A 20,478-nucleotide genomic window follows, 5' to 3' on the forward strand; every position below is an offset into this window, starting at 1 on the left:
TTGTGGGGGAGGGGACACTCACAGAGCACCGTGAGCTGGGCACGCTGGGAGCGCAGCGCCGCCTGCGTAGCCTGGCACTCGTACACGGCGTCGTCACCAAGCTCAGCAGACTCAATCCTCAGGTTGTGCTGCCCAGCCGCCGGATCCCCGACAATGGAGTACCGGGACCAGCCTGCGGGAGAGAGGGACAGACTGCCGGGACTGGCACAGCACCCCCCAGGGACCCCCATCTCCCCCCACTGCAGCATAGAGCCCCCAGGGATCCCCAGTCCCACTCACAATACAGCACCCCGCAGGGACACAGGGTACCCGCCCTGCAGCACAGCACCTCCCCAGGAACCTCTGGTCCCCCCTCACAGCACAGCTCCCCAGGGACCCCCAGTCCTCCCCCCACAGCATGGCACTCTATGGAGTCTCCTGGTCCCTCCCCCCCACTGAACAGTGCCCCTTGGGGACCCTCAGTCTGCTCCCCTGCAGCACAGTGTCCTCTGGGGATCCCAGTCTGCTCCCCGGCAGCACAGTGGCAGTGGGGTCCGCTGATCCCTCCCTCCCTGCAGCACAGCGCCCCGTCCAGGAACCCCCAGTACCCCTCGCAGCACAGCGCCCCCTGCTGACCCCCCCCTGCAGCCGCATACATACCAGGCAAGTCTCGCTCTCCGCCCAGTGCCAGGCCATCCTTGGTCCACTGCACCATGCCCTGGTAGCCCACAACCACGCAGGCCAGCGTCACCGACTGCCCTGCCACGATCACCTGGTCCATGGGCTGCTGAAAGAAATATGCCCCCCAGCCTGGCGGGTGGGGGCAGGGGGAGGTGTTAACCAGACAGGGGTCCAGGGATTATGGGAGGGGGGATTGGGAGCCAGGACTCCTGGGTTCAATCTCATCTTGGGGAGGGGAGTTCATGAGGGAAGGCTCCCAACAGGCGCACAAGGTGGGGGGAGATTGGATGGGGAAAGGGAGCAGCATGGGGAGCACAGGCCAGTGGGGATGGGGGATCCCAGCAGCAGGGGAGGGGGGTGTGGGGAGCATAGGCCAGTCGGGATGGGGGATCCCAGCAGCAGGGGAGGGGTGTGTGGGGAGCATAGGCCAGTCGGGATGGGGGATCCCAGCAGCAGGGGAGGGGGGTGTGGGGAGCCCAGGCCAGTGGGGATGAGGGATCCAGGCAGCAGGGGAAGGGGGCATGGGGAGCACTGGAGGGAGAGATGGGGAATCTTGGCAGCAAGGGAAAGGTTGGTGTGGGGAGTGCAGGCTGGGGGGATGGGGGATCCAGGCAGCAGGGAAGGGGTGTGAGAGGAGGACAGGATGGGAGGGATGGGGAATATAGGCAGCGGGGAAGGGGTGTGAGAGGAGGACAGGATGGGGGGGATGGGGAATCTAGGCAGCGGGGAAGGGGTGTGAGAGGAGGACAGGATGGGGGGGATGAGGGATCCAGGCAGCAGGGGAAAGGGGCATGGCGAGCACTGGAGGGAGAGATGGGGAATCTTGGCAGCAAGGGAGGGGTTAGTGTGAGGAGTGCAGGCTGGGGGGATGGGGGATCCAGGCAGCAGGGAAGGGGTGTGAGAGGAGGACAGGATGGGGGGGATGGGGAATCTAGGCAGCGGGGAAGGGGGCATAGGGAGCACAGGATGGAGGTGGGGGGGGATGGGGGATCCTGGTAGCAGGGGATAGGGCCACCCAGAGGATTCAGGGGGCCTGGGGTCTTCGGTGGCGGGGGGGCCCCCACTTCGGCAGTAATTTGGCGGTGGGGGGTCCTTCCGCTCTGGGACCCGCCGCCAAAGTGTCCTGAAAACCCGTGGCGGGGCCCCCCCGCCGCCGAATTACCACCGAAGATCCGGCACTTCGGTGGCGGGTCCTGCTTCGGCGGTAATTTGGTGGCGGGGGGTCCTTCTACCCTGGAGCGGAAGGATCCCCCGCCGCCGAAGACCCGGAGCGGAAGAAGCTCCGTGGGCCCAGCGCAAGAGAGTTTTCCAGGGCCCCCGGAGCAAGTGAAGGACCCCGCTCCAGGGGCCCCAAAAAACTCTTGTGGGTGCCCCTGTGGGGCCCAGGGCAAATTGCCCCACTTGCCCCCCCCTCTGGGCAGCCCTGGCAGGGGAGAGGGGGTCATGGGGAGCATGGGATGGGGGATCCAAGCAGCAGGGGAGGGGTGAGCCGGGATGAGGCCCCCAGTAAATCCATTTGATATTGCAAGTGAATGAGGGCCTGGCACAGCTGGAGGGGCCTTTCCGTGGGTCCTGAAAGGGGTGAGGCAGGGTTGGGGCAGGGAGGCGGAAGGGGCAGGAAGAGAGGGGTGCATGGAAGGGCAGCTGCTGTAGTTGCCAGCGGGGCAGAGAATGGAGCCTGGGACCTTTCCCCTCTAGGGGGCGCAGCTGTGATCTGGACCTAAGATGGTGCCCTGGCTTGCAGGGGTGGGTCTGGTCCACCTGCACTGCCGCCCCCCCCGCCCCCCCCCGAGGAGTCCATAGGGGAGAGAGCGGGTTATGGGGTCTCTGCCAACCTCCCCACTCTGGGAACCTTAAGTAGGGTTGTAAGGGCATTGTGGTGCCAGTCCCCACAGAGCTGGCCCAGCCTTTCTGTGGGGCTGGCAGGCTGGCTGGAGGGGACATAGGTGCCAGGGCCCAAATGATGCTAGGGCTGGGGAACAGGAGTCAGAGACCCCCGCAATGTACTCAGGGCTATTTGCCCCGCAAAAGGTGGGGGCAGATTGGATGGCAAAGGGCCTCCCTCCTCTGCCCCCCCCAGCTCCACCCCCCACAGACACACCCTCCCCCAGGGTCCCCCCAGCCCTTCCCTGGGGACTCTGTCCCCTAGCCTAACCCCACCGATACCCACTCGCCCAACAGCCCCCAACTGTCCACCCCATCCCACTATAGATACCAGGGCCGTCCTTAGGATTTATGGGGCCCTAGGCAGCATTATTTAACTGGTGCCCCATGCCTGACTTGGGGCACAGCCACCACCCCCGCCTGCAGACCCTCCAGAAGAACCACCCCCCATTGCTGACACACACTGAGCTTCCTACATAGCAGACGCTGCGGCAGCCCAGGCTCACAGCCCCGGGGGAAGGGACAAGGTAGCAAAGCAGAGTCTCAGTTCCCCGCCCTGTACCCTCTCCCTCGGGAAGGAGACTGCAGCGCATGCTGGGTGCGTGGGAACCGACCTGCCCTGCCCTGCTGTCCCAGTGGTGCCCCAAATTCTCGGATACCCTGTGCAGCCGTGAATGCCTAAGGACAGCCCTGATAGATACACCCTCCCCCCACCTAATTCTGTCCCCCAATTGCCCTGCAGACTCTCCTCACTACCCCATTCCCCCTAGGCCATGCCCGAGACACCCCTACCCCCACCAGCCTTCTATGCCCCAGCCCCAGCACCCCTGGGGCAGGAACTGCTCCATTTCTGCGGGGAAGGAGCCCAGAGGCTGAAGGGTGAAAGTTCCTTTCTGCGCTCGGCTCTGATCTCCTGGCTAAACCCTTCTTAATTCCAATCCAATAACACCGCCCTTTGTCCCGATTGTTTCCAAGTTTACCCAATAAACCAGGATCTGAATAAGGGGATAATCCTCTGAGGAGGGTCAGGAGGGGCTGGGGCGGAGCGAGACAGAAGAAAACAGAGGGAGAGGCACATATGCCAGGCTTTGTGCAGCACAGGGGATCCAGGAGTCCCAGCTCTAACCCATTACACCCCACTGCCTGGATCAGAAACCACAGACTATCAGGGTTGGAAGGGACCTCAGGAGGTATCTAGTCCAACCCCCTGCTCAAAGCAAGACCCATCCCCAGACAGATTTTTGCCCCAGAACCCTAAATGGCCCCCTCAAGGATTGAGCTCACAACTTTGCGTTTAGCTGGTCAGTGCTCAAACCACTGAGCTATCCCTCTCCCCATCTTGACTGCCAGCTCTCCAGAGCAAGGGATAGACCCCAAGAGTCCTGGCTCCCAGCTCCCCTGCTCTAACTCACTAGACCCCACTCCCTCCCAGAGCTGGGGATAGAACCCAGGCGTCCAGGCATGCAGCGGGTTTCCAGGGGCAGGCAGGGAAGAGCGATGGGTGGGAAGCAGGTCATAACTGCCTGCAGAATTGGGAAGGAGGAGGATGTCCTGGTTAATTTCCAGCCCCCCTTGTTAATTTCACCCCTTGACTGGTTTTGGCTTCACTGATACTGAATCCTCCCCACCCCCCCACGTGCACACACACACACGCTAATTAGATTTTGGCTCTGAAATTACAGGAAAGTTAATGGGATTTCTGTGGGGTGGGGAGATGCATGAGGGATCCCCCCTCCCATGCACAGTGTCAGGTGATGGACACCAGCCGCGGAGCAGGGACAGATGGGCACTAAATTCTCACCCACTTGCAATGCCCAGCGGGTGGGGGGCTGGGCTGGGTGCGTGCTGGTCATCAGAGGAGGGCAGAGGAGGCTATGTACGCACACAGACAGATGTGACACACACACGGAGATGCACAGACACCGCTGTGACAGACACACACACAGCTCTGATACCCATACACACACTGCTCACTGATACACACACACGGAGATGCACAGACACAGCTGTGACAGACACACACACAGCTCTGATACCCATACACACACTGCTCACTGATACACACACAGCTTTGGCTTGATACACGAACACACCTCTCTCCTCTGTAGCCAGTGACACTGACTGACCCGCTCCACATCACACGCTGACTGAGACACACGGTGACATTGCCAGATTTACACATACACAAGGGATCACACACATCCTGACCCAGATTCCACGCCTCCTGACACCCCCGCACACCCAAACAGGCTCACCCCCCTCCCCCCACATGGACACAATCATGCACAGACTCACACTGGCGCTGGGGCATAGGGTCTCACACACAGACACACACAGTCCAGGGATGACCTGGACTCACCCCCAGGCTCCCTGAGAACATTCGCACCCCATGACGCAGACTTGCAGCAACAGCTGCAGTGCACCGGGCTGATGCTCACATCCTGGCACACCTGCTCACCAGTGCTCAGCTCACTGGGCTGGACCCATGCCCCCACTCCTGGCCTGGGGGAGAAGATACATGGCACCCTGGGGAAGACCCCTGTTACAGCACCCCACTGTTCTCCCAGAGCTGGGAGAGAACCCAGGAGTCCTTGCTCCCAGCCCCCCCGCTCTAATCACCAGACTCCACTCTCTGCCAGAGGCAGGGATAGAACCCAGGACTCCTCACTAGAACCCACTCTTGGCCCACAGCTGGAAATAAGGGGAATGATTCCCAGTGGTTAGAGCGAGAGGGGGCTGGGAGTCAGGACACCTGGGTTCTATCTTGGCTTGGGGATGGGAGCATGTCTAGTGGTTAGAGCTGGGGAGAGAGGGAGGACTGGGAGTCAGGATGCCTGGGTTCTCTTGTCATCCCTCCTTCCCCACTTGTCAGTTCTCCCACCCCCTGCACTCAGAGATACTCAGCTGCATTTCCATGCTCAACTGCAAATCCCCTTGGAAGCTGCACAGAGGCCTCAGATTCCTGCCTCCTAACAGGCGTGAAATCTGGCCCCATTGTGCGCCTGGCTCTGGGGAGGGGGCACTGGAAGCCGCGCAGTTCCAACAAATAGCTTTGTGCAGAAAGTGGGGCCCTGCTGATCCCAGCCTGGCTAGGCCCCCAGTAACTCCCTCTGCACAGAATGGGGGACAGAATGGGGGAAAGGGCCAGCAGAAAGCGCTGAGTCTCCGAGGATGGAAATAGCCAGAGGCAGGGTGGGTTAGCGGTTAGAGCATGGGACAGCGCGTCAGGAAACACAGACTCCACTGTGTGAACTCTGGGGCGGGGTGGGGCTGGGAGCCAGGACTCCTGGGTTCTCTCCCTGACTCTGCCCCTATACTGCTGCCCAGGTGATCTTGGACAAGTCCTGTTGCTGCTCCGTGCCTCAGTTTCCCCCATCTACATAAAGGGGATAATGAGAGTGACTGGCAGAGGGGGCAGCCTTAGGAAGCTGTCCCATTCCCCACCCGCCTGAGCCACTCAGTGCCCCGTTAGCCTTGGGGCCAGTATCTTGTCTCTCATGGGGCAGGGAGGGGTGGATGAGGCATGTGAGTGCAGTGGAGGGCCAGGCAGACAGAGGCCAGGCCATGGGGGGCTGTGGGGTTAATGCAGGACGCACACAAAGCCGGTGTTGTGCTGGGAGTGGCAGTGGGAGGGTGTGGGGCGGGGAGGAACATGGGGGGCCCCACCCTGGGGCAGACAGCTTGTGAGAGCGGGAGCTGCCAGGACCCACAATGGATGCCTTTGTGCTGGGGCTCATTCAGCGTCCATCCCCCCTCCTCCATCCAGCCACTCCCATGCCTGCTGCCTTGGCAGCCCAGAGCAGGGCTGGCCACTCCCCCCGCCCCCCCAGCCTGGTCCTCCTGCCCCACAGCCTGCAACCCCTCTCCACTGGCCTGCCCCCCCACCCCACAGCCTGCACCCGCCATGGCCTGCATCCCCCACCTCCACCAGCCTGGCCCCCTCACCTCCACCAGCCTGGCATCTCCACCAGCCTTTCCCCCCACAGCTTGTGACACCCCCCACCCAGCACTTCTCCACCTATGCTGGCCTGGCCCCCCTGCCTTCACTGGCCTGGCCCCCCCATGGCCTGCACCTCCCTCATGTCCTCCAGCCTGACCCCCACAGCCTCCTAGCCTGAACCCCCCACATCTCTGCCAACCTAGCCCCCACTGCCCAGAACACAGCCCAGCATTGCCCCCACAGCCCACTGGATAAAGGGGGGGGCAGCAGGAGAGAGGGAGAAAGTGGGGGGTGCAGAGGGCAGAATATGGGGATAGATAAATGGATGGGTGTCCATGTGTATGCAGATGGATGGATGGCACCTTCTCTCCCCTCCTCCCCACTGCCCCTCCCCCCTTTCACTACAGGGAGGGGGGAGTCTTGCAGCTGCACAGGGCCACCCCACTGGCATGAGAAACCCCCCTCATGCCCAGCCAGGCGCCCCATGGCAGGGGTTGTGGGGCACATGCCCGGCAATGAGCACAACACCCCCTGGCAGGTTTGCCAGTACCACCGGGCACCAGCTCGGCCCCCAGAAATTAGGTCACTTCCAAACAGCCAACAGATGTTAATTTTATGTGTGTGTCTGCAAAGCCGGCCCCTCCCCCATGCCCAGAGGAAAGGCAACCCCCTACTGGAGCCAGGGATTAGAACCCAGGAGTCCTGGCTTCCAACCACCTCACTTCCCTTCCTCCCCTCCCCGAGCTGGGGACTAGACCCAGGAGCCCTGCCTCCCAGCCCCCACCTCCCAGATCTGGGGAGAGAACCCAGGAGCCCTGCCTCCCAGCCCCCGCCCCCCAGATCTGGGGAGAGAACCCAGGAGCCCTGCCTCCCAGCCCACCCCTGCCCCCCAGATCTGGGGAGAGAACCCAGGAGCCCTGCCTCCCAGCCCACCGCCACCCCCCAGACCTGGGGAGAGAACCCAGGAGCCCTGCCTCCCAGCCCACCCCTGCCCCCCAGATCTGGGGAGAGAACCCAGGAGCCCTGTCTCCCAGCCCACCCCCGCCCCCCAGATCTGGGGAGAGAACCCAGGAGCCCTGCCTCCCAGCCCACCCCCACCCCCTAGACCTGGGGAGAGAACCCAGGAGCCCTGCTTCCCAGCCCCCCCCGCCCCCCCCAGATCTGGGGAGAGAACCCAGGAGCCCTGCCTCTCACTCCCCTCCCTCCCTGAGCTGGGGAGAGAACCCAGGAGCCCTGCCTCCCAGCCCCGCCACCCCCCCAGATCTGGGGAGAGAACCCAGGAGCCCTGCCTCCCAGCCCCGCCACCCCCCCAGATCTGGGGAGAGAACCCAGGAGCCCTGCCTCCCAGACCCCCCCGAGATCTGGGGAGAGAACCCAGGAGCCCTGCCTCCCAGCCCCGCCACCCCCCCAGATCTGGGGAGAGAACCCAGGAGCCCTGCCTCCCGCCCCACTGCTGCAACCTACTAAACCCGACATCTCTCCCAGAGCAGGGGATGGAACCCAGGCGTCCTGACCCTTACAGAAAGTATCACCAGAGTGTAGGTCAGTTACTGAGCTTGCATGGCCAGACCATCAGGGCCCCTGGGTTTGACATCCTGAGCAGCAGGGAAGGGAGAAGGGGCAGGTACCAGGGTCCGTGGGGCTGTTCTGGGGTAAGGGGAGATATGGGGCTGGATGGGCCCATGGAGAGCTGCTACAGAACAGTTACAGTCCCCTCTCCTGACCCATCCCCCCAACCCATCCCCAGCAGCCCTGGGAATGCCCCCACAAGTACCTGGGCCCCCATCCCTCCCCTGTCAGACTCTGATCTTCCTATCCCCATACCCCCCCCCCCCCCGATTTCCCACACAAGGCCCTGGGCCCCATCCCTCCCCTGTCAGATCCCGATGACCCCCCCAGCCCCATAACCCCCCCAATTTCCCTCATAAGCCCCTGGGCTCCCATCCCTCCCCTGTCAGACCCCAAATCCACTCCCCAAGTCCCCATCCAGCCCCCTGCCAGCTCTTCTGAGCCAACTGAATGCAAAACAATGCCCCAGAGCAAAGACACCCCCTGCTCCATCCAGCCCCCCTCCCCCTGACACTCTGCCCCAAACCAGTCAGGATTCATTAGTGTTTCTGTAAAGGGAATTCATAGCTGGGGGGCCCAGCAGGCCAACCAGGCGTGTAAGTGTGAGCTGGGCTAGGCTTCCCTGACACCCCCAGAACCTGCCCCCCCAACACACACACATACCCTGGGGGCGTCTGGCACCCAGCCGTGCCTGGGCACCTCCGCACCTGCCCCAGGGCAGGTCTGCTCCTTTCCCTGTCAGCGCAGGAGGAGAGGATCTGACAGACACACTGGGAAAGGGTAAGGGGCGGGGGGAAATGGAGCTGAGATTTTGCTCTCCCCCATCCCCCTCTGTATCCCTGCCAGAGCTTAGGATCCGATAGCCCACCATGCTCTTGGCCTCCAGAAGGGGAAATTGAGGCAGATTTAGCAATGGAACCCAGGAGTCCTGGCTCCCAGCCCTTCCCCTCCACCCACTGGCCCCCACTCCCTGCCCAGAGCTGGGACAGAACCCAGCAACCACCTCCTTGGGAAGTCTGTAGGGAATGATCCCGGAAATAGCCGACTCGCAGGACTCATTTGGTTCTTTCCCCGGAGTGCCCCATGGGGTGCAGGAGAGGCTGGGGGACAGCTCCCCACTGCCTGCTACCCTTCTCCCCCCATGGGGCCATATCACAGCACCCCACTATGGGCACTCATTGGGGCCCCTTCCCAGTAAGATCCTGAAGGAGCGAGACAGGCACTGGGGAGCAGGATAATTATCCCCCCCTGGGCTTACTGCATTTACTCCCCCAAAAAAAACACACAGACATTTCCCCCCCTCCAAACCACACAGCTTGGCACCATCATCCTGAATGGCAAAGGCCAGAGGAGCTCACTCAAGGTCAGGATGCCAATAGCAGAGCTGGGGAGAGAACCCAGGAGTCCTGGCTCCTAGACCCCGCTCCCCTCCCAGAGCCAAGGAGAGAACCCAGGAGTCCTGGCTCCCAGCCCACCACTCTAGCCAGTGGTGTCTGTGCAGAGTCCTGGGAAGGAAGGCTAAGAAGACCCCTCCCAAACCAGCCATTGCTCAGCCCACTTTGGGGATAGTGGAGGATATGGCATGGGGGGACCAACTGATCCCCACCCCACAAGCCCAGGTCCCATCCCCCCAGCTCCTACCTATGTGGGCGAGGCAGCTCAGGGCCAGGATGCAGGGGAGCAGGGCTGACATCTCCGTGCTGGGTTGGGAAGCTCTTGAGGGATCCAGCTCCCGTTCCGGTCTGCTGCTGGCACGGGGATGGGGATCGGTAAATCCACACTGCAGCTCTGCTCTGGATTCCTCTACACCCACCGGGGGAGAGTGGTGGTCAGGACTCCTGGCTTCTATCCCAACTCAGGGAAGGAAGAGGAGGGAAGTCTAGTGGTTAGTGTGTGGGGGCTGGGAGCCAGGACTCCTGGGTTCTATCCCGAGCTCTGGGAGGGGATGGGGGTCTAGTGGTTGGGGGACCTGGAAGGCAGGACTCCTGGGTTCTATCCCAAGCTCTGGGAGGGGATGAGGGTCTAGTAGTTGGGGGAGCTGGGAGCCAGGACTGCTGGGTTCTATCCCGAGCTCTGGGAGAGAACAGGGGACTGGGAGCTGGGAGCCAGGACTCCTGGGTTCTCTCTCGATCCCGAGAATACGCTCTGCACAACCACGCTGATGATGCTCTGGAGTCCTTCAGCTCTGGGGATAGCGACTCATTGAGGCCAGCAGCCGGCAGGCCCCGCCCAGGGTGTGCACTGATTGGTGGAGAGGGTGCTCTCATTAATAAAAAAGATCACACACACAGAGCCTGGGTCATCTGCTGCTGAGTGGGGGGAGGGGGAGACCCTCAGCCCAAACAGAGGGTTCCCCCCAGTGGCATGAGAAGGGCATTAGGGGATATGGGATGTTGGGAGGGGGTGTATTTAGGTGTGTTACACAACACAGTGCACACATGCATGAATCAAGCCAGCTCACAAAAGGGGAAAGTGGGCACACAACACATCCACAACCCCAGGAGGGGTGTGACCCGGTGTGTGTGCAGTGAGGGTTGTTTTTGTGCAGTGGTGTTGCTGTGCATAGCAGGATGTGTGTGTGTCTGTATGTGGGTTGCAGATGCAGTACGTGTGCACGTTCTGGGTGTCATTTCTGTGTTGCAGTTGGTGTGTGCGCTGCTTTTGTGTGCAGTGTTGGGTGCTGTGTGAGCACAACCGGAGCTGGTTGCTCTCCTTGCCACCCCCCGGCCCCCCAGCAGGGAGGCCTAAGAATAGGAACTGGGAATCCCAGGGGGCAGCCACTGCACAACAACCTGACGCAACTCCCGGCTTCCTGCCAGCTCCTCACCAGGCACAGCCTTTTGCCCCCTCAGCTTGGCTAGATCCTCAGCCCCCAGCCCCCAAATTCCTGGCCCAAACAGCTCCATCTTCCCCAGCCCCCAGCCTGGCCTGCTCCCCTTCCTTGGTCCCACCCTCTTTCTCTGGTTGCCCCTGTTCTTTCTTAGCCTTTCCCCGCTGCCTACCCTCCTGCTCCCTCTCCCTGCCTGGGCACGTAGCACCAGCTGACAGAGTGCATCCCGGGCCTATGACCCTGCCCCCTGAGGAGTCTTGCACTCACATGAGTGGAAATGCTATGGGGCTGGGAATGCCACCCCTCCCCCCATCTGTTCCAAATGATCTCTTGGGAGTTTGTGCCACATGGGAAATGGGGGAACCTGAGACCTCATGGAGGCATCCTACGTCCCAGCCCCCTGCCTCTAAGCACTAGACTCCAGAACTCCTGACTGCCCCCTCTCACTTTAATCACTAGTCCCCACCCCCTTCCCAGGGCCAGGGATAGGACCCAGGAGTCCTGGCTCCCAACTCTAATCACTAAATCTCACTCCCCTCCCAGAGCTAGGAAACAAACCCACTAGCCCCTACTCCCCTCCCAGAGCTGGAGATAGAACCCAGGAGCAGGGCCGCCTGGGGGGGGCAAGTGGGGCAATTTGTGCCCCAGGCCCTGGGCCCCTCAGGGGACCTCACGAGAGTTTTTCAGGGCCCCTGAAGTGGGGTCCTTCACTCCGGGTCTTCAGTGGCAATTCGGCAGCGGGGGTCCTTCTAGGACCCACCACTGAAGTGCCCCGAAGACCCACAGTGGGGGGTCCTTCCACCCCAGGACCTGCCGCCGAAGTGCCAGATCTTCAACAACAATTCGGTGGCAGGGGTCCTCCACCGCCGAAGACTCTAGGCCCTCTGAATCCTCTGGGCGGCTCTGCCCAGTATTCTGGATCCCAGCCCCCCAGCTCTCTGTGCTAGGCCATGCTGCGGGCACATGCCTGCCCTCCCAGTCCCCGGGTAATGAGGGTGAATGGGAAGCAGATTGTGCTGGGGTGGGTGTGGAGGGGGGAGATGTAAGGGGATTTCTCCTGGTTTGTGTTTTCTTTGCTAGACAGATTTCATCCCCCACCTCTGTTTCGGTGTGTTTGTGCAGTGCATATAGTTGTGTGTGTACCTGCGTGTTCATTTGTGTTTCAGCATGTTTGTGCAGCTCTGCATGTACCATGCCCTAGCATGTGAGTTGGTGTTGCTGTATTTCTGGGGTCAGTGAGCAGGACTGTGTCTGGCTCTGGGTGTGTCCAGAGGACTGTCGCAGAGCGCTGTGAGTGGGGGTGTAGCTTGGAGACACCCAGCGAGCCGCCGTTGGAATCTGTCCCTAGAGGATTTGGAAAGAATATTCTGAAGATTTGGGGATTAAACAGAAAAAAAATTGGCATCTGTATGGAGTGGGGGCGGGGAAATCACTGGGACTGGGGGCAGGGCCCAGCCGCACAAGAGCTCTGGGAGGCAGGACTCCAATATACAATTCCCACGTCCTTGATTCTAACCACTGCACCCCACTTCCCTCCCCGAGTTAGGGAGAGAACCCAGGCATCCCAGCTCCCAGCTCTCCCTCCCCCCACTCCCCGAGCTGGGGATGGAGCCCAGGAGTCCTGATGGCACAAACTCTTCCTAAGAGACTATCATGGGTCCCAATCCTTTGCCGGTGTCATTGGTTCACAGTACGGGGGCGGGGGTGGGCACTGCTCCCCCAACACCTGCCCCTCACCTCCCCAGCATCTGAATGGTGAGCGGCCCATCAATTGGTGTGGGCGTCAGGAAAAGCTGTCGGGCTTCCCAGGCTCAGCAGGGCCCGTCACCCGGGTAACGGGGCCTTGTGGGAACAGGGCCTGCTGCGACCCTATTGAGGGCGGGCGATGGAGGAGGGGGACAAAGTCCCTAAGGGAGGAGTGTGAAAAGGCCAAGGGACCCCCCCCCCAAGTCCCAGCAACATGTGGCTGCACTCCCACTCAGTTCCACGTCCCCCAGCTGCCCGGCAATCCCGCCAATCCCCAGCCCCTGCCCAGAGTGGGGGGCTGGGAGCCAGGACTCCTGGGTTCTCTCCCTAGCTCTGGGAGAGGAGTGGAGTCTGGCGGGTTAGAGCAGAGGGCTGGGAGCCAGGACTCCTGGGCTCTGGGAGAGGAGGGTGGGTTAGAGCAGGGGGGCTGGGAGCCAGGACTCCTGGGCTCTGGGAGACGAGGGTGGGTTAGAGCAGAGGGCTGGGAGCCAGGACTCCTGGGCTCTGAGGGTGGGTTAGAGCAGGGGGCTGGGAGCCAGGACTCCTGGGTTCTCTCCCTGGCTCTGGGAGGGGAGGGTGGGTTAGAGCAGGGGGCTGGGAGCCAGGACTCCTGGGTTCTCTCCCTGGCTCTGGGAGGGGAGGGTGGGTTAGAGCAGGGGTCTGGGAGCCAGGACTCCTAGGTTCTCTCCCTAGCTCTGGGAGAGGAGTGGGGTCTGGTGGGTTAGAGCAGGGGGGCTGGGAGCCAGGACTCCTGGGTTCTCTCCCTGGCTCTGGGAGGGGAGGGTAGGTTAGAGCAGGGGGCTGGGAGCCAGGACTCCTGGGCTCTGGGAGGGGAGGGTGGGTTAGAGCAGGGGTCTGGGAGCCAGGACTCCTGGGCTCTGGGAGGGGAGGGTGGGTTAGAGCAGGGGGGCTGGGAGCCAGGACTCCTGGGCTCTGGGAGGGGAGGGTGGGTTAGAGCAGGGGTCTGGGAGCCAGGACTCCTAGGTTTTCTCCCTAGCTCTGGGAGAGGAGTGGGGTCTGGTGGGTTAGAGCAGGGGGGCTGGGAGCCAGGACTCCTGGGTTCTCTTCCTGGCTCTGGGAGGGGAGGGTGGGTTAGAGCAGGGGGCTGGGAGCCAGGACTCCTAGGTTTTCTCCCTAGCTCTGGGAGAGGAGTGGGGTCTGGTGGGTTAGAGCAGGGGGGCTGGGAGCCAGGACTCCTGGGTTCTCTCCCTGGCTCTGGGAGGGGAGGGTGGGTTAGAGCAGGGGGCTGGGAGCCAGGACTCCTAGGTTTTCTCCCTAGCTCTGGGAGAGGAGTGGGGTCTGGTGGGTTAGAGCAGGGGGGCTGGGAGCCAGGACTCCTGGGTTCTATCTATGCCTTGATGTGTTTTGATTCTTAGGCAATGGTTCTTCCCAGCACTTGGGAGGGTTCCTGTTTGTTGTGGGGCCCTGTAATGGGTCAGTGAGTTCTCACACCTCAGTTTGATTCATGACAAGGGCCCAGCTGGTACTAAACTGGGCCCCTCAGCAGGAAGGTAAGGGCTGAATGGACTAAGGAGAGAAAGCTCCTTCCCCACCCCAGAAGGTTTCCCTCGCCTTTGACCCTCAGTTGCCCAGAACCAGGGCCACCCAGAGGATTCAGGGGGCCTGGGATTTTCGGTGGCAGGGGGTCCTCTGCCGCCGAATCGCCATCGAAGACCCAGCACTTCGGTGGTGGGTCGCGGGGCGGAAGGACTCCCTGCCGCGGGTCTTCGGGGCACTTAGGCGGAGGGTCCCGGAGCGGAAGGAGCCCCCTGCCGCCAAATTGCTGCCGAAGACCCAGAGTGGAAGAAGCTCCAGGGGCTGGGGCCCCACGAGAGTTTTCCGGGGCCCCTGGAGCAAGTGAAGGACCTCACCTCCGAAAAAGTCTCATGAGGGGCCTGGGGCAAATTGCCCCACTTACCCCCCTCCGGGCGACCCTGCCCAGCACTGAGATGCCACCACCTCTGGAGCGGGACAGCTGGAGGACAACTGCACAGCTGGGGCAGGGAGTGAAGAAGAATCCCGTACCCGAACACAACCCCAGTGCATACGTGTGGTGGGGGGCATCAGCCTGCAGATGTGGCCTGGAGATTGGAGTTAACAGGCCACAGCATCATGTCTCTCGGGAGCTTTTTTCCAAGCACGTGCCCGGGGGGACTGTGGGCTGAGATCATGGAAGAAAGCGGGGCAGAGCGCGGAGGGTAATTACCTCCGGCGGGAGGCTGGCTTCGTGCCAATCATGGAGCCAAGGCTGTGGCCCAGGCACCAGCTCCAGGGGGAGCGCAACCTGTGGAAAATAAACAGCGCCTGGTGATGGGGCTAATTAAAGCACCTTCTGTGAGCCGCCTGGGGACAGCGTGCCTGGCTGTGGGTCGGATGGGAGACCCTCGGGGCGGTGATGGGGGGGTTTAGTGGATGGAGTGCAGGGAACAAGGGGAGCATCCGTATGCAGTGGGGGATGGGGGACTGGTGTCACAGCTTGTGGTTGATAGGAGATTGATCCCTAGCTGGAACCTTGACCCAGAGTGCACCCCGGTATACGCTGCCTCCCACTGCCCCACTATATATCCTTCTTCCCTCCTCTACCCTCCACTCTGCCCCCTATAGACAGCCACATTATATCCCCACTGTCCCCCAATATACACAGCCTCATTATATCCCCAATGTACCCTCCCCCACTGTGCCCTGCCCCCACTGCACCCCAATATACAGAACCTTATTATATCCCCCATGTACCCTGCCCCTCAATGTACACAGCCCCATTATATCTCCATATACCCTGCCCCAAATGTACTCCAATATAAACAGCCTCATTATATCCCCCATGTACCCTGCCCCCAGTGGCCCCCAATATACACAGCCCCATTATATCCCCCATGTACCCTGCCCCCACTGTCCCCAATACACACAGCCCAATTATATCTCCATATACCTTGCTCCAAGTGTACCACAATTCAATATACACAGCCCCATTATTCATAGACTCTAGGACTGGAAGGGACCTCGAGAGGTCATCGAGTCCAGTCCCCTGCCCTCATGGCAGGACCAAATACTGTCTAGACCATCCCTGATAGACATTTATCTAACCTACTCTTAAATATCTCCAGAGATGGAGATTCCACGACCTCCCTAGGCAATTTATTCCAGTGTTTAACCACCCTGACAGTTAGAAACTTTTTCCTAATGTCCAACCTAAACCTCCCTTGCTGCAGTTTAAGCCCATTGCTTCTTGTTCTATCCTTAGAGGCTTCCTCCCACTTCCTTATGACACCCTTTTATATCCCCTATTTACCCTGCTCCCACTGCCCCCCAATACACAGAGCCGCATATATCTCCATATAACCTGCTCCCACTGTGCTCCCCCCTTGCACCTCCAAGACTCCCTGCTCCCCCAGACTCACTGGGTACCCTGCCCCCATCTCCTCCCCCCCCACTTCGGCCTGCCCTGCCTGTGGCGCCCTGTTGCCATTCAGGGGCTGACAGGCGGTGATGGACGGTGTGGCGGCCATCTGCTCCCCTTGTGGGGATGGGCTGGTAGTCGTCTGCCCTCGCCAAGGGCCGTGGAGGCCTCCAGATGGGGCTAGGCCTCCGCGGCCATCATGGACCTTGTGTCCACAACGGGCACTGAGCCTGCCCTGACTGTGGGGAGTCCTACCCTTTGCCCCCCAGCAGGGCAACATGGATGCTGATGTGATCGCCACAGCCTCCTTCAACTCACAGGGGAACCTTAGGATCAGAGAACAGTTCCCAGGAGTCCTGGCTGTCAGCCCCCCCTTACTCTAACCACCAGACCCCACGCCCCTCCCAAAACCAAGGCAGAACTCAGGACTCCTGGCTCCCAGCCCCTCATGCTCTAACCACTAGACCCCATTCCCCTCCCACAGCCGGGGGTGGGGGGCGGGGGCAGAACCCAGGGGTCCAGGCTCCGAGCTCCCATAGGCAGAGTGATGAGGGGTATATCCTGGGTGTTGGGGGGAGGAGGCCAGGGTGCTGGGCTTTGCAATAGGCTTCCCCTCCATTCTCCATGCCAGGCCCTGTCCTCTAACCCCCTATTCCTCCTCCAGGAGCTACCTCACAAGCTGCCCATTTCAGTTACAGGCCAATGTACTTGCCACAGACAGTGGGCCGAGTGGGTTATAGCGGAGGGGGGCTGGGAATCAGGACTCCTGAGTTCTATCCCCAGCTCTGGGAGGGGAGTGGAGTCTAGTGATTAGAGCAGAGGAGCTGGGAGCCAGGACTCCTGGGGTCTGTTCTCAGCTGTAACCTTGTAGAACCCACTGCCTAAAGCTGTGCCTCAGTTTCCCCATCTGTGAATTTGACACAGTTGCCCAGAGCAGGATGGGGAATTTCAGCCTTGGGCAGAGGCTGGATAGCAGCTGTGAGCAGGACACTCAGCTCCCTCTGCCATTAGCAAGCACCTCTCCTGTTGGAGGGGGGAGGGGGAAGAGGGCAGGCTGAGTCTAGCCCCAAACCCTAGGCCCTTAGGCTGGGCTGCTGGGACTTTAACTTCTCAGGAGCACTTTGCAGGGCTCCAGAGCCCCCAGGGCGGCCCCTGCCCACCTGGATATCTGCATCTGGGAGGGGCACGGGGGAACTCCCCCTCACCCAACTAGCTAGCTATCATCGCCAGGCACGTCTATCTATCTCCAGACACCCTCTCTAGTTAGCTAGCTAGCTATCCAGGCAGTTGGTTTACTATATAACCAAGTGCCAGCCCCTCCTCCCCCTTTTGTCCCTGTGAGGCAAGGCGGGCGGGGGGCCCGCTCTCACCATGACGACCTCTGCCCCCCTCCGCGGGGTCGGGGACTCCTATTGTACTGCCACGTCGTGCTTCATTAAATCTTGATCTGAGTTCATTAAAAGTGTGGTTTAGACATTCCTTCATAGTCTATTAATCCTGGCCCCCAGCCCCCACCCCCTCCCCCTCCACTCCCAGCCGCGGCACCATTATCCCCTGCAGGGGTCACAAAAGTACCATCTGTTTCTGCTGCGTTCATTCCCTGCTGACATGTTGGCAGCGTGGGAGGGAGCTGATGGAGGGCTGCGTAGCTGGGCCTGCTCGCCTTCCTCTGGGCATTGCCCTGTGGCCTCCTTCCCTCGCTGGGGTGAAGAGCCTGGGGACTGGCAAGCTATGGACCTAGCTAACCCCAGACACCCCCTTGGCTCTGTCTGTCTATCCCCAGACACCCCATCTATCTATCTATCTATCTATCTATGCCCTGTCTATTTGGGGTGCAGGCCAGTTGGTCTCCATGGCCCATTCTAACAGGCTGCTTCTCTATAGAACATGGCACCTGGTTAAAGGACGTGGCAAAATGTAGTTCACCCCAAATCTTCATAGATGATGGAGACAGGAATGGCTTTCACTCCTCTTCCTGCCCTGGGCCGGAGAAAATAGAAGAAAGGGTCTGTGTCCCATTCTCCATCCCCTGAGCCAGCCAGCGCCGCCACCCCGGGGCTGGATGACAACCATTGTCTCCTGGAGGAGAAAGGCCCCATCTCCCATTCCCCACCCACCTTGATGGGTAGGTCTTACAGTTGCGTGGTGCTGTGTGTGGTGGGGGACACAGAGACAGGCTCACCCCACGGGGGACCCCTTCATTCCCAGCACCAGAATCATTGTCTATGCTCAGTTCTCTGGGAAGTATTTAATTTGGATTTTCGGGAAGCTCTCTAGTCCCTTCAAATGGATGAAAGATGGAGGCCAATACCCCAGCCAAGGTCATGGTTGCCCACCAGAGCAGGCCTAGAGCAGTGCTGGGGGGACGAAACTCAGTGTTGGTTTCACCAAACCAGCAGGCCTCATTTCGGCGACAGGACCAGGGTTGTTACAGGACAGAGTGTGGGGGGTGTGTGAAGAGGGGCAAGATGGGGTGGCAGGACCCCATTTTCCTCATGGGGGGAATCTTTCAAAATTTTGGGATGGTCTGAAATTTGTTTGGATTTCACCGACCACCCAGAGATCCCAGCATGGGAGTCTAGAGGTGGATGGCGGATCCCTTATGGCCCCTGCCCCATAACACCCCTCACCCTGGCATCTGGGCACATGTCCAATTTTATGCTCGCTGTCCAAGTGGCTGGTGTGTTTGGGGTGGCGGGAGGGGCAGGTGGCCCCTTGCTAATCCTGTAATCTCGTTAAGAAAAGATGATTAATTGCCAACAATCCTTACAATTAATTAGAAAAGGGGACAGAGAGAGGAGAGGCTAGTGAGGGAAGAGGTCACCAGACTGGCATTGTTTGTGTGGGGTGGGGGCAGATATTCGGAGGGACAGTGATGAGAGGTGGCATCAGCTGGAAACAAGGCGGGAGGGGGCAAGGGGGACGATCGTGCCCGTTGATCCGTATTTCCTAGCTGTGGATTTTCGCACAGTTGGTCGGTTTAAAGCACACGGCCTTAAACCCCTCGTTCTGCTGGCGGATTAAGCCCTCAGCCCGTTTGTACAGGGCATATGTTGTGCCATTATGTTCACTCACACACACACACACAAACACACACACACACAAACACACACACACACACCCCACCTGTTGGCATTTTGCTGCCACCTGATGGCCAAGCGGTGCAATGCTGGGTGACTCCCACCCGCTGGGCCTGTCTCACAGCAAATTCTTTACAGGATTAAATAATTAATGGCTGGAGGGAGGCTGTGGTGAGGGGCTGTGAAAGCTGGGCATCCCCCAGAGGTCCAGGCAGACGAATTCTTCACCCCTTCGGAACACCCTGGGAAAATGCCGGGTAGGCAAGGAAATGAATTTCCTGCCCACAGCCCCAGTAACTCCAGAGCTCTGTGGAAAACAAGGAGAATCTCTGTGATGTGAAGCCAAAGCATCTGGCATGGCACTGGGCATGCAACCGGGCCAGTCACAAGAATCCTCCCTCCGAACAGCTCCCAGAGAGGGAAAAGTTTAAGGGCTCTGCGATGTGCAGGCCAGGAAAGACGGGGATAGCAGAGCCTTGGTCCTGGCCTTCCATCACAGGCCTTGCAGAGAGCAAGGTGGCCTGCATTGTCCTCCACGTGCTCTGCTGTCATATGATTGGTTCTGAGCCAATCACATGCTTCAGGGTGGCAGGGGAGCACCTGTAGCGGTCAGGAAGAGTTCCCCCCGCTTCCCCCCACAATGCACAACTGGCCAGATGGCTTCTGTTTTTTTCTTTCCCTGCCTTCCTCTGCAGCATCAGGGATCAGCCACAGCTGGGGACAGGACACTGGGCAGGGTTATCCCCTACTAGGGAGCTCTTTCTGGCGGCCTGGCTGGTGGGTCTTACACATGTGCTCAGGGCAGGCTGACCGTCAGAGTCGGAGTGGGACAGGGCCAGCAGTGGTCAGTAGGGGGGACACCCAGAGACTGGAGCCATCCATGGCATGGCGATGCTATGGACATCGACGGCTGTAATGCCAGACTGAGTGCCAGGATCCCATTGCCTGGGGAATGGGCCCTGCTGTGTGTGTGTGGGGGGTGATGGGGGCGGGGACAGGCAGTGCTGGGAGATGTCCCAGCTGGTGCCAGCTGGCAGAAGGGATGGGGGGAGGGCAGGAAGCATCACCCAGAGCTGGAATCTCATCCCTTCTCCTCACTATTCAGGCAGCTGGGAGGCAAAAGTACTCAAAACAAAATACAAAACTACTCAAGAAACTACTCAAGATTGTTAAGTCCCAGGCAGACTGCAAAGAGCTACAAAAGGATCTCACAAAACTGGGTGACTGGGCAACAGAATGGCAGATGAAATTTATTGTTGATAAATGCAAAGTAATGCACATTGGAAAACATAATCCTAACTATACATATGATGGGGTCTAAATTAGCTGTTACCACTCAAGAGAGATCTTGGAGTCATTGTGGATAGTTCTC

General features: G+C 60.2%; 1 protein-coding gene across 1 annotated transcript in view; it reads right to left on the reverse strand.

Moving 5' to 3' along the window:
* Positions 1–10,150, reverse strand: part of KIRREL2 (kirre like nephrin family adhesion molecule 2) — a 28,209-nt gene extending 18,059 nt beyond the window's left edge. Inside the window, exons 1-3 of the mRNA XM_050929831.1 lie at positions 9,695–10,150; positions 640–789; positions 23–172 (exon numbers count right to left, since the gene is read on the reverse strand). Coding sequence (XP_050785788.1) covers positions 23–172; positions 640–789; positions 9,695–9,746 — 352 coding nt within the window. The 5' untranslated portion in view covers positions 9,747–10,150. The remainder of the gene's footprint in view (positions 1–22; positions 173–639; positions 790–9,694) is intronic.
* Between the last annotated feature and the right edge of the window lie 10,328 nt (positions 10,151–20,478).

This window comes from Gopherus flavomarginatus, chromosome 20 (assembly GCF_025201925.1).
Source record: "Gopherus flavomarginatus isolate rGopFla2 chromosome 20, rGopFla2.mat.asm, whole genome shotgun sequence".
Classification (NCBI taxonomy): Eukaryota; Metazoa; Chordata; order Testudines; family Testudinidae; genus Gopherus; species Gopherus flavomarginatus.